General features: G+C 50.2%; 1 protein-coding gene across 2 annotated transcripts; it reads left to right on the top strand.

Annotated features, from left to right (window-relative positions):
• Window positions 1-510: 510 nt before the first annotated feature.
• Window positions 511-13693, top strand: LOC307082813 (ADP-ribosylation factor-binding protein GGA1-like; the record flags this gene model as incomplete). 2 transcript variants are annotated; one of them, XM_079746531.1, is made up of 18 exons in its annotated part: window positions 511-556; window positions 1302-1386; window positions 2211-2286; window positions 2468-2566; window positions 2987-3110; window positions 3580-3680; window positions 3773-3853; window positions 5258-5398; window positions 6421-6502; window positions 6765-6878; window positions 7910-8056; window positions 8418-8491; window positions 8874-9079; window positions 9906-9941; window positions 10105-10316; window positions 10674-10843; window positions 11352-11462; window positions 11952-13693. In XM_079746531.1, the coding sequence occupies 18 exons, from the start codon at window positions 511-513 to the stop codon at window positions 12060-12062; spliced, it is 2016 nt and encodes a 671-aa protein (XP_079602657.1). In that variant the 3' UTR covers window positions 12063-13693. The 2 variants fall into 2 exon arrangements, with proteins under 2 accessions (XP_079602657.1, XP_079602658.1); XM_079746532.1 differs by lacking the exon at window positions 9906-9941.
• Between the last annotated feature and the right edge of the window lie 153 nt (window positions 13694-13846).

Genomic DNA, 13846 nt, shown 5'->3' with positions numbered 1-13846 from the left:
TATCCATTAAATGGGCCAGCATGCAGTATAAACAGGTCCGTTACTTTGTATCGGCTGCACTGACTTTCGGCTCTGCAGCCCCCAGCGCTACATGCACGGCCGCGGTGACCCATGTCTGCCGATAGAGGGAGACACATTTCAGGGTCTCTATAATTAGATAGAGAGGTCCTCCTGTTGCCTCTGCTCTGTCAAGTATGTTTTGAACGGTGGTGTGGCTCATTACTCCAGATCTTATGAATGTTGTCCAAATGATTTACCAAGGTCCAAAATAGTTCCAGTGTTCAGTGTAATATAAGATGTTTTTGTTGATTCATTAAGTGATTTGATTGAATATAGGGTAACATAATAGATTCAATATAATCGGTTGATCTCCTGTGTCGAGTCACCAGAAGTCATCCACCAAATCGACACCGGTCTCAGATCCTGTCTGTCCAGGACACGCTTCGTCTGCGCGTTCAGGTGACGAGCCAAATATCGCGAGATCATCCACATTAAACACAGATCCCGTCAATGATGGCTACGCCGCCGGACGCCGAGAGTTTGGAGTCTCGCATTAGTGAGTATTTTAAACTACAACAACACCCGTCAACCTTCCCTTAAGACACAAAAGTATACAAACTGTTCGCCTTTGAACGGCTACCCATAGACGAGGTGACGAGCGCTATGGCTGCCCACTATCCTCCCCGCCAGACTGCTAAAGGGCTAGCTTGCCTCATAGCTTGTTGTGCTAGCCAGCTGTCAACATAGCCCAGAGCAGGCGTTAGCAGGGCAGGGGGACAAGGCATCAGAGGCATGGCTCCTCTACTGGGTCATTATATACGGACACTCATAGGCAGGCTAGCTCCATTGTACTACATGGGGATGCGTGTGTCTATCTGTTGGGTTCTGGGGATTGTCTATGTGTTGTGTCCATCTGTGTGTCTATGTTATGTCTATGTGTTAGGTCCTGGGGCTGGTCTATGTGTTGGGTGCTGGTGGTTGTCTCTGTGTGTGTCTATGTGTTGTGTATATGTGGTGTGTCTTTGTGTTGTGTATATGTGGTGTGTCTATGTGTTGTGTCTATTTGTTGTGTCTATGGTGTTTCTATGGTGCTGGGGGTTTACATGGCACTCTGGTGTCAGATTCTATGAAGCAAGCAACGTGACATTCAGTAAATCAGATTGGGTTTTAATCCGAAATCCTAAACATTCGTGTCTTGGTGTAGAGATGACCAGTGCATGGGTAGGAAATGTCCCTGAGCTGCATCACAGTGGCGCCTTTGTCTGCCCTGCAGTATCATATTTTTTCTCCCATCATGACAGACAAAGCCACCAACCCTCTGAACAAGGACACGGACTGGGGGAGCATCCATGCCTTCTGCGACCAGCTCAACGGCGACCTGGAAGGGTGAGGGCTGGCCATGTCCAACAGCGGATGATGTACTGTGTTTCTGATTAGTGAGGAGTTTATGGATCTGGGGAGATTTGACAGCCTTCACGTCTGTTAACAAAGTGTTAACAGACTGCTTCTTAACAAAGTGTTTATGAAGAAAAGACAACGTGGTGTTAATCCTGTGATGGGAATTCAGGTGTTGCAGAAGGATAGAACAGGAAATGTGCAGGTCAAGGCAGAATAACAACAAAAACAAAAATATAATCCATCTACACCATTTCTGGCCAAAGTGGCCTTGCTTGGTGGTATATATATTTGTAGATAATTCATTTCATGCTCCCTTGATTGATTTCAACAGATAATATTCATCCAGGCGAGCAAAGACTCTATAAAGGAAATGACAATCCATTTCTATGACTCATCTTGCCACCTCTGCACACCCACACTGCTGTACTTATAGTCCCTGTATTATTTGAAACGCTACCACACTTGATTTTATTTTTAGCCATTTAAACACAATTAATCAGACTGGAAGTTATTTACAAATTGCACCAACATTTTCAGCAGAATTGACGAATCATCTGTCTTTATGATGTGTCTGTATTCATTCAGTGAAAACGGATGCTCGGGTATCCCTGCTCCTACGGCTCGAGGCTGTGGTTGAAGAGTTGACCTTACTTATTTTACTCACTGACACGTGTGATGCACGCAGACTGTCTGGGAATACCAGATTATCACCTGGTTACACGTGCTGCAATGACGGAGCTCACAGGGCCCTCTACATCAATGAACCCTATCTAACAGTAGCTCAATCGTGTGTGTGTGTGTGTGTGTCTCAGACCTCAGCTGGCCACCCGACTCCTGGCCCACAAGATCCAGTCTCCCCAGGAGTGGGAGTCCATGCAGGCCCTGCTGGTAGGGGGGGGGGGTCTGTCTTTTATACCAGCTGATGTTCTAATGTATTGTGGACAGACTTGAGTTGGGTCCTGGATGTCTCATGTCATATAGCGTAGAATTAGCACTGCCAGGGTTGTGGGTTTCTATAGCGTGTGGCTCAGTACCGGGTGTGTGTGTCTGTTGTGCGTCTGTCCTGCAGGTCCTGGAGACGTGTATGAAGGCCTGTGGGAAGCGCTTCCACAGCGAGGTGGGCAAGTTCCGCTTCCTCAACGAGCTCATCAAGGTGGTGTCGCCCAAGGTAAGGCGCATGTGCACACAGACAGTCACAGAAAAACACACGCACGCACGCACGAGTACACACGCGCACAGTTATGTTGAGTTATGTTGACATCCTATGTCCTGTGTAGTGTTATTGAATTGTCCTTTATGTGGTGACATTAATAAGTTTGTTTTTATGTAAGAACACAGAATCAAAACACACACAAATGATATTCAAGATTCAAAATAACACAAAACATAGACATAGAGCAGGATAAAACACACAACGGAAGCTACACTGTGAAAACACAAGGTCAGGTTTACAAGAGATCAGGTTTAGCGCCCCTGTCGTGTCACAAGCCCCATGTTTGACCCCTGACCCCCCCTGGCGACCCGAGTACCTGGGCTTGGGGTCCCCATGAGCCCCATGTTTGACCTCTGACCCCCCTGAACCCCCCAGTACCTGGGCTCGCGGTCCCCAGAGCCGGTGAAGCAGAAGGTTCTGGAGCTCATCTACAGCTGGACACTGGGGCTGCCCGACGAGGCCAAGATCCTGGACGCCTACCAGATGCTGAAGAAACAGGGTCAGACGCGCACAAACGCAGACACACAGACAGACATTTGTGGGCATTTAAGAAACATTCATTCCTTCACGACAAGACACAGGCTCACAGCAAGCAGGTGTGATTTGGAGGAAGATAAGGTGATGCGATAGGAATGTAACCAATTCAACCACAACAGCTTTGCTACATCGTTAAATGGCGTGTTAAGTTCTTAGCATGTGGGCTGCAACTGTAGTGAGTCCCACTGCAGTCAGGTAGGTGTGTTAAAGTACATAGCAGATGGGGAGGCAGCCAATAGGAAGCCAGTGCTCCTGGGTCTAGTTGAGCCAGAAAGTCAAGCATCAGCTTAGAAATTATTCAAAACAAGTTTAAGTGTTTTGTACCATTTTGTGTTAATCTTCTTCTTCTTCTTCTTCTTCTTCTTCTTCTTCTTCTTCTTCTTCTTCTTCTTCTCCTCCTCCTCCTCCTCCTCCTCCTCCTCCTCCTCCAGGTATCGTCAAGCAGGACCCCGAGCTGCCCCCTGACAAGCTGCTGAACCCACCCCCTCCCAGACCCAAGAACGCCATCTTTGAAGACGAAGAGAAATCCAAAGTCAGTCCCCCCCTCCCCTCTCCCCGCCCTCTCCTTATCTGAACCTCTGGTGCTTCATAGAGTGTCTCACCTCTCTCCCATTGGCTGTCCAGATGCTGTCCCGCCTCCTGACCAGCACGCACCCAGACGACCTGAAGGCAGCCAACAAGCTCATCAAAGAGATGGTTCTAGAGGTGAGCTCTCCGCCCTGGATAGTCTACCAGCCTCCCCAGTGGACTGAAGCAAACATTGCTCATCTATCCAGCACACATCTAGGTGGACACGCCCACTTGTGATGTCAGAAGGGGCCGATTTTCAAAACGGCTTGTAATGGCTAATCACGCTCACACCTGGTAGCGTGTCATGGGACCATTATGTCCCAAGCAGGAGGTGATGGGAGGTCCATCCCCCAGAGGGCCTGTAAGCATCCAACAGAAGGTAGCTAAGTCCATTGTGGTTTATAGCCGCATAGACACAGAGAGGTAGGAGAAATCGTGCAGGTTTATCTGCACACTGTTACACATGGCTCTGTGCTGATTGTAGATCAGTTCCTCTAATGCTGGGATCATACTACAAAATGCAGAACCGATTCCAACACGGTTTTGCCGTCTCAGACCCTCAGTCGGTGTGTCCTCCTTGACCTCTGAACTCTGTCGCGGGTGTGTATGAACCGCATGATATCCGATCTGGCTGTCGTATCCTGTGCAGCTTGACAAAGATAGTCCGTTGTATCTCCTACGACGTGGACACTGACAGATCACATCCTCAGCCCTCCTCCCTGGTCTCAGGGGAAGGTGTTGCTGTTGTTGCCCAACGTCTAGTGTGCCTCTAGGCCAAGTCTTGGCAAGACTTGATGAGGCAATAATTGCCTGAATTGATTATTGTGAACATTGTGAAAGACCAAAATGCCGTAGGGGTCTGAACCTGGCTTAAGTCCCCTTGTTCCTTGAAGACCCAAGTAAAGAGCAGTTCAAAGTGAAAGAGTTTCTGTGTGAGGGTGTAGGTTGGCCATGAGTCAACGGGAGAATGGGATTAAGAGTTTCTTTACGGAGAGAAAATGGTGTCGTCTCTCTTCTATTGTCATTTGGAGTTTTCTTTCCTTTCCTGGTGTAACGGGAGCCCTGCTCCCTTTCGTCTCCCCTCCTCCTGTCCCTCACATCTCTTTCCCCTGGGTAGATGATCAGTTCTGCCTATGTATGTCAGCCTCTATCTCTGCTTTCGACTTTCTCTCCTTCTCGCTCTCTCTCTCTCTCTCGCTCTCTCCCTCGCTCTCTCTGTCTGTCCTCTCTCCCCCCCTCTCTGTCTGCCTCCCCCCTCTCTCCTTCTCGCCCCTCCCTCTCGGCCTGTCTCCCCCCTCTCTCTGTCTGTCTGCCTTGTCTGTCTGTCTCTCTGTGTCTCCCCCCTCTCTCTCACCCCCTCCCTTGGGGGCAGTGGTACCCTAGTTTTGTCTTTCATTGTTGCTGAGCTCCTATTTCTCGTGTGTGTGTGTGTGTGTGTGTGTGTGTGTGTGTGTGTGTGTGTGTGTGTGTGTGTGTGTGTGTGTGTGTGTGTGTGTGTGTGTGTGTGTGTGTGTGTGTGTGTGTGTGTGTGTGTCTCAGGACCAGCGGCAGGCGGAGAAGGTGTCCAAGCGGGTGAGCACCATCGAGGAGGTGAAGGAGAGCGTGGGGCTGTTGTCTCAACTGCTGCAGGAGTACCATCCCGCCGCCCCCAGCACACCGGGCAATGCAGAGCTGCTGCAGGTACACACACACACACACACACACACACACACACACACACACACACACACACACACACACACACACACACACACACACACACACACACACACACACACACACACACACACACGGATGCAGACTAGTGATCGACCGATATATCGACCGGCCGATATTATATTATTATTATATATATATTTTTTGGCTTGATTTACAGACAGTTCAATAAATGTTAATTTTTTGAAATTGAGACATTGTAACATTTGTTATCATTATTGTGTCATTTTTATGATGTAAATTGAGGGATGCTTAGCCTGGACATCCAGACCCACATCTAGAGAGCTGTAGGGTCTGGCAACGAGTAATGAAAATGGCCCAACTCGAGGGGCCGCACCAAGCATGCATTTGAAAATATCACTGGATAACACACATTGGATAACACTATGACCAATCAGAAGACTACAAGGGGTGACGTATCCAGACCAGTGGAGCTAACCAATTAGTTAAGACTCTTTCCGTATCCGGTCGGTAAAACAGCAACGCTTTTGGCCCGCCTATATTGATACATCGATGTGATTGATTAATGTTCTAGGCCAGGAGAGGCCCAGAATATACACAAGTATATTGCTCGTTCCCAGAGTGACTCGCTGAGCAAATTCAAATTGTGCTCTCGCGAGAACTCTGGATTTCCAGTGTACTATCGGCTCCAAATATCGGCGCAAGAAAATCGGTATCGGCGTATTGGTTATCGGCTAAGGCTGATGAAAAAAAAATCGGTATCGGTATCGGCCCTAAAAAAATCGGTATCGGTCGATCCCTAATGCAGATGCACACACACACACACAGACACACAGAGCAACGCAGAGCTGCTGCAGGTACACTCACACACAGAGAGACAGACACAGATGCACACACGTTTTTTTTGTGTGGGTGAGCTGTGTTATGTTCACATGCATCTGTGTGTGTGTGTTACTTTGAGTTGCTGTGTATAGATATTAACCTATTGTGTGTGTGTGTGCGTGCGTGCGTGCGTGCGCGTGTAGGACCTGTATCAGCGCTGTGAGAAGATGCGTCCCACTCTGTTCCGTCTGGCCAGCGACACCGAGGACAACGACGAGGCTCTGGGTGAGTGGGGACCAGTGTGCCCAGGCCACTGGGTAGACTGGGGGGCTGACCTGTCCGTCACACGTCTGGGTGGACACGCCCACATGTGATGTCGCTAGAGGGTTGGATTTGTAACGGCACGTCTCGGGTCGTGGCGGGCGAGGCTCTTTCTGACCTCTGACCCGGTCTGTCCTCTTTGACCTCTGACCTGGTCTGTCCTCCTGCCCTCGGACCCGGTGTGTCCCCCTCGACCCCTGACCTCTGACCCGGTCTGTCCCCTCAGCGGAGATCCTGCAGGCCAACGACAGCCTGACGCAGGTCATCAACCAGTACAAGCTGCAGGTCAGGGGGGAGGAGGTGAACGGAAACACAGCGGGGGAAACACACAGACAGACAGGTACGCTCACACTCACACACACAACATAACACACAGACACACAGGTAAACACACACACACACACAACACACACAGAGACATACAGGTACGGACACACACACACACACAGGTATGGACGCAGTACACACAACACAACACAGACACACAGGTATGAACACTAGGGCTGGGAAAAAAAATCGATTCTCTGATGCATCGCGATTCTCTCTAAAACGATTCGCTCTCGATGCAGATAAGTTAATAATCGGAATTTTAAAAATTACATTTGTTCGCCTTATGCAACATTTTGTTCGCCTGCTGAAGAACGCAACAGAAAACTCCTTTCTGCATGCCGGTTCTCGTCTATATGCGCCGCACCCGTATAGACTGCGCATGCGTGGCAAACACGTGCGCGACTGCGAATTGTTTATATACTTTAAGTAGAGACAAAATGGCTGAGACCAGCAAACCTTTACGACCTGCACCGGCTTCTTTAAAAGCTCCCGTATGGCAGCATTTTGGGTTCTATGAGGTTCTATTTTGGGTTCTTCTCTAATGCAGGGGATATTGTGACTGCCCAGCGGAGCAAACTCAGATGTATATATATATTATTGAAAATCACACATGGAAATGTTCAAAAAATAATTGTTGCATCGAGATGCATCGATAATCGGTCTAGAATCGAATCGTTGACCTCTGAATCGGAATCGAATCGTGAGGTGCCAAGAGATTCCCACCCCTAATGAACACACACAGCACAACACACACACACAGGTATGTACACACACACGCACAGACACAGGTACGGACACACACAACACAACACTCAGATACGGGGACACACACACACAGGTACGTACACACACACACGCACAGACACACAGGTACGGACACAGACAACACAACACTCAGACACACAGGTACGGGCAAACACCAAACAACACACTGACACACGGGTACGGACATACAGACGCACAGACACACAGGTATGGACGCACAAACACACAGGTACAGACACATACAACACAAACTGACCTTGATCCTATTGGTCACAGGTGGAAGTACGGCGCTGCTCGACCTATCAGGCTTGGACACGTCGCCTCAGTCCCCGCCCTCATTCCCAGAGTTCCCCTCCCCCACAGACGGCTTCCACGCCCCCGAGACGGGCATCAGTCTCCTTGACGATGAACTCATGTCGCTAGGTAACAGCGTAACCTCTGACCTCTATATGATATTGACTGATCAAAACAAACTTTAAAATTGCCTCTTAAATGTAGCTATGTGAGTCCGATTGAGGATTGTTATTTTAAACTAAACTTTTTTAATGTCCTTTTTATGTTATTACAGTTTTATATAAAGATATAACTTCATTGATCCCAGTCGGGAATATCGAGTGTCACAGCAGAAAGTACAAGACAGTAATAAGACTTAAAAGAATAAAAAACTATTTAAATACACAGAAAATGTCTGTAGTGCTACACATGAAGTTAGCTTGATTCATTGATTGACGGTACTCGGTAATCAGGATGACAGACCGTACTAATCCCGGGTTGTGCCCCCCAGGGTTGAGTGAAGGCACCCACACGTCGAACGCCCCCTCCCAGCCCGAGGACTCCACAGCCTGGGACTCCTTCCAGGTCAGAGGTCACCGCTCCGGTTTTTCAGAGGACTAGGATCTTTAGGGTTGCACCATGTGATCTCATGTACCATTAATGTGCACAGATGTAGTGATGTTTTACTGAGGATCAAGGATCAATCAGTTGGGTTGGGGAGCGGCAGTTTAGTGGCTATTGTGTTTGATGTACAAATCCATATTAGCTTACAACCGTTTATTTTAAATCTTTTAGATAATGACAAATCAAAATGCCTCTGGACGCAATCAGCTGGACCGATCGATTAAGTTTTGAAAGGAGAATTTAAGTAAACACACCTCTACTGCTAAACGGAGGGAGGCCAGCAGTTCCATCATTTAACACAACAGAACGACCCTGACTGACCTCTCCCTCCGTCTCCCTCCAGTCGTCTGACAGCATAGAAGCAGACATCCCGGCCGCCCCCAGCCTCCTGAACCCGGACCCGCCCTCACACACACACCTGCCTCCCTCTGGCCCCGCCCCCGCCGGCTCGAGCTCCGCCCCCGCTACCTCCGCCCTGGACGAGCTGGACCTGCTGGGGAAGACCCTCCTCCAGCAGTCCCTCCCTCCCGACAGCCTGCATGTCAAATGGTAATCACAGCAGTCACTCACGAGGACCAGGTCACATGGTGTTCACAGCTGTCACTAATGAGGTTCAGGTCACATGGTGTTCACCTGTTACTAACGAGGTTCAGGTCACATAGTAATCACACCTGTTACTAACGAGGATCAGGTCACATGGTGTATGCAGCTGTCACTAACGAGGATCAGGTCACATGGTATCACAGATTTTACTAACGAGGTTCAGGTCATATGGTAATCACAGATGTCACTAACGGGGTTCAGGTCACATGGTGTTCACAGCTGTCACTAACGAGGTTGAGGTCATATGGTGTTCAAAGCTGTAACGATGATCAGGTCATATGGTAATCACAGCTGTCACAAACGAGGTTCAGGTCACATGGTGTTCACCTGTTACTAACGAGGTTCAGGTCACATAGTAATCATACCTGTTACTAACGAGGATCAGGTCACATGGTATTCACAGCTGTCACTAACGAGGTTGAGGTCATATGGTATTCACATGGTCACATGGTGTTAAAAGCTCTAACGAGGATCAGGTCACATGGTAATCACACCTATTACTAACGAGGTTCAGGTCACGTGGTGTTCGCCTGTCACTAACGAGGTTCAGGTCATATTGTATTCACATGGTCTCTTACTAACGATGATCAGATCACATGCCCTAGTGGTATGTATCTATTGACCGCAATAAGTGAGGCAGATGCTTTCCCTCTTTGATCACCGAATATTTTACGAATTTGAATATTGAATTACGAAAAAGATCTTAAAAAAATATGTAAAATTCACCTGCATGGTTAATATGCATGGCCGTAATACTGTTGGGATTCCACAGGGGGGAGCAAGAAGGCTGGACCAACGGCAAGAGAAGGTAACGCCGCGTGGCTTTGTACCTTCGTTGTAAGATGCTTTGAGTAAGAGCGTCTGCTTAGTGACCGTAGTAGAAAGCTGTAGTACCCATCAGGTCAGTGTTATGGACAGTGTTCCAGCGGTGAGCTGACACTCCACGTCCCCGGCTTGTCTTTGTGTTCCAGGGACCGGCAGCAGGTCAAGCCCACCCTCAGAGACCTCCAGAGCAAGTCGGGCTCCAACGTGACGCCCAGCCCCATCCCGGCCTTCTGCGCCGAGCAGCCTGGGCCTCTCCTGAGCGCCCAGCCCAGCCTCGGGCCCACCCTGCTGGACACGCCACCGGCCCCGGAGGTCACCCTGAAGGATGTATTCGTGCCTCTAGAGTCTATTCGGCCGAGTAAGTCCCAGTTTACCTCCCCGGGTCCCGAGAGGAGGGGAGCTCAGCTCACAACGGGAGACGGGATTTTGAAGGGAGGGTGTGGTCCTTAGAACAGCGAGGAGGATAGCTTTTCTCTGCTGTGGTCTCTTTTTCAGTAGTTTGACATGAGACAAATTCCCTTCAGGAACTATTTACACAAAAAAAACAGGAAAACACAAAAGTGAACAAAAGAGAAAAGAATAGAGCAACAATGCAATGTTTGTATTTACTCGGTTGCCAATGCTGAAAAACAAATCCAATTGAGTCCATCAGCGGTCCGTTAAGTTATGAACTCCTCTTCCTCCTCTTCTTTACTCCTCCTCCTCACTCCTCCAGGCAGCCTCCTGCCTGTGACGGTGTTTGACGGCCACAGCCTGCGGGTCCTGTTCCACTTCGCCCGGGACCCCCCGGCAGAGCGGCCCGACGTGCTGGTGGTCATCCTGTCCATGCTGTCCTCCGCCCCGCTGCCCGTCACGCACATCAGCCTGGAGGTCACCACGCCCAGGGTCAGCCCCCCGCAAGGGTCACAGGCCACTCTGCCTTTTATGTCAGCCGCTCGGTCTGTCTCCTCTGTCTGTCTGTCTCTCCCCTCTCTGTCTGTCTGTCTCCCCCCCCTCTCTGTCTGTCTGTCTCCCCCCCTCTCTGTCTGTCTTGTCTGTCTGTCTGTCTCCCCCCTCTCTTTCTGTCTGTCTGCCACCCCCCCCTGTCTGTCTTGTCTCTCTGTCTCCCCCCCCTCTCTGTCTGTCTGTCTGTCTGTCTGTCTCCCCCCTCTCTGTCTGTCTGTCTCTCTCCCCTCTCTGTCTGTCTGTCTGTCTGTCTGTCTGTCTGTCTGTCTGTCTGTCTGTCTGTCTGTCTCCCCCCTCTCTGTCTGTCTGTCTCTCTCCCCTCTCTCTCTGTCTGTCTGTCTGTCTGTCTGTCTGTCTGTCTGTCTGTCTGTCTGTCTGTCTCTCTCTCTCTGCATGCATTAAACCCCTCTACCCTCTGGTTGGCTGGTCTCCTCCTCCTCCCTCTCAGTGTATGGCGGTGAAGCTGCAGCCCCCCTCGGGGACGGAGCTCCCGGCCTTCAACCCCCTGCTGCCCCCCGCCGCCGTCACCCAGGTGCTGCTGCTGGCCAACCCCGACAAGGTGAGCTACGCACACGGGGCAATTGACGCAAGCACACACCCACACACACAGTGACACAGACACACACACACAGTGACGCACACAGTCAAACACTGACGCTTGCACACACAGTGACACAGGCATTCACACACACACACACACACACACACACACACACACACACACACAGTGACGCACACAGTCAAACACTGACACACACACACAGTGACGCACACACACACACACAGTGACGCACACATTCATACACTGTCGCACACCAACAGCCCCGCAAAGACAATCACCTGGGGTCACCCGTATAGAACTCTGTGCTCAAATGAACGGATGTAATATCTCTGCTCAGCACCGGTTGTTCACCTGGCCCCTGGTCTGACCTCAATGATGGACGACCAGAGGGCGACCAGGCGGGGCGCTACACGTAGTCTGACATCCCCAGAGAGGAGCCATGGCTCCCCGGTAGCAGGCGTGTAACCCCCCCCGTCTCTGTTCCAGGAGAAGGCCAGCCTGCAGTACACGCTGAGCTTCACCCTGGGAGACCAGCGGCACGCCGAGAGGGGCACCGTGGACCAGTTCCCCCCCGCCGACACCTGGGGCGCCCTATAGCGCCCCACCCCCCCCGGACAGACTCTCTGCTTCCTCAGTGACTCTTTAGACCACAGGACCCCCTCTGCAGGACCCCCAACATCCCAGACCCCCCCCGGCAGTCTCTCTGCTTCCTCAGTGGCTCTTTGATTAAAACACTCCTTACCCGCTTATTTCTCCTCTTTTCCTTCCTTCCGTGACGCCGGTCGCTCTCTCCTCCTCCTCCTCGTCCGACCGCATCTTGTTCCTGTCTCTGGGTTCTTGTGTTCCTGCTTCGCTCTGTTCTCGTGTGACGGGTCGATGCGGAGCTGGAAACGGGGGGGGGGGAAGTACGGATTCTCCTGTTGTGTTGCATCGTGTGTGTGTGTGGTTTTAACCGGTCCATCTCCCTAGTTACAGTAAACACTACTGTTTATCTGCACGCCGTTCCTGATCTGAACTCCAGTCCTCCACGTCACTACAGCTTTGCAACAAAGAGGGGGAAACAAGCTCAGATTCTTCACTTCTCTTGAGTTTCTCCTGCTGGCCTGTGAGGGATGAATATCAACTAAATCAATTTAGGGAAAAAAAAAGACACTAACGTCTAGTAAAGGTTCCCGTGTCTGGACGAGCAGATGATCCTGGTGAGGTTCATTCTGCATATGTGCCTGTGTTGCAGTTTCACTTCAGTTCTTTGGTTTCTCGTTAATCGTCGTGCTGCCACCCAAAACCTGGGTCACCCCCCGACCCCTCCCCGATCCCGAGTCTGACTCCTCCCCATCGTCACAGCGCCAACAACGGTCGTTTTACCGGGTGAGATCTGAAGCCCCCGCCAGAATCACATCAACATCAGTTTACAGTGAAACACTGTCCCCCCGGACCCCCTGGTCTACAGGCCAGGGGGTCCTCCAGTTCCCCTGGTCTGGTTCCACTAGTTCCTCTAGTACCCCTGGTCTGGTTCCTCTAGTTCCTCCAGTTCCCCTGGTCTGGTTCCCCTGGTCTGGTTCCTCTGGTTCCCCTGGTCTGGTTCCTCTGGTTCCCCTGGTTCCCCTGGTCTGGTTCCTCTGGTTCCCCTGGTCTGGTTCCTCTAGTTCCCCTGGTCTGGTTCCTCTAGTTCCTCCAGTTCCCCTGGTCTGGTTCCTCTGGTTCCCCTGGTCTGGTTCCTCTAGTTCCCCTGGTTCCCCTGGTCTGGTCTGCATGCCGGTCCTTTGATCACATTCCTTGTAGATACCAGCGGGAGGTTGGGCGGGGCGGTGCGCTAATAATATATATATCAAGGAAAATAAAACAGTCTTTATCTTGGCAATGTGGTTTGAAGTTTGTCTCGTGCCTGGGTTCATGTCAGTTAATTATATTTTATCATATTTAGGGAATGTATGTCCTATTAAATAATATAACTTAGAAGGGTCAAGCCTTATGTTTTTCTGACCCCTTATTGCCGTTTCCATTCAGTTAGTCTTGGGTTACTCCCTCTAACAACGTTTCATTTGCATAGCAAGACTGAGGACAGGGTAGGAGCACCGGTGGTGTTCTGGGCCACTAGTTAGAACCTAAAGGAGAACCAAACCCAGACATGGTTTGCCATTTTGTTTGCATCAGACTCCCCAAAAAGTAATAGGAACAGCCAGAGGACCCTTGTGTCATGTAAACACAACAGGGGTTATTTGGTTGCAGTGGCCAATAGCAGCAAAGCTCTATTTGCTGACTGCTACTGAGACATTCTGATCTGTTCATTTAAGCTCTTAATTTATTTAATTGGTCAACTATTGATGTAGCATCTGTTCATTGTATGATTGTGTCCAATCAAAGTGTTCTTATGTGTCCAA

The sequence above is a fragment of the Pollachius pollachius genome (genome assembly GCF_949987615.1).
Source record: "Pollachius pollachius genome assembly, chromosome: 11".
In the NCBI taxonomy this organism is placed as follows: Eukaryota; Metazoa; Chordata; class Actinopteri; order Gadiformes; family Gadidae; genus Pollachius; species Pollachius pollachius.
This window is presented reverse-complemented; position numbering and strand designations above follow the sequence as displayed.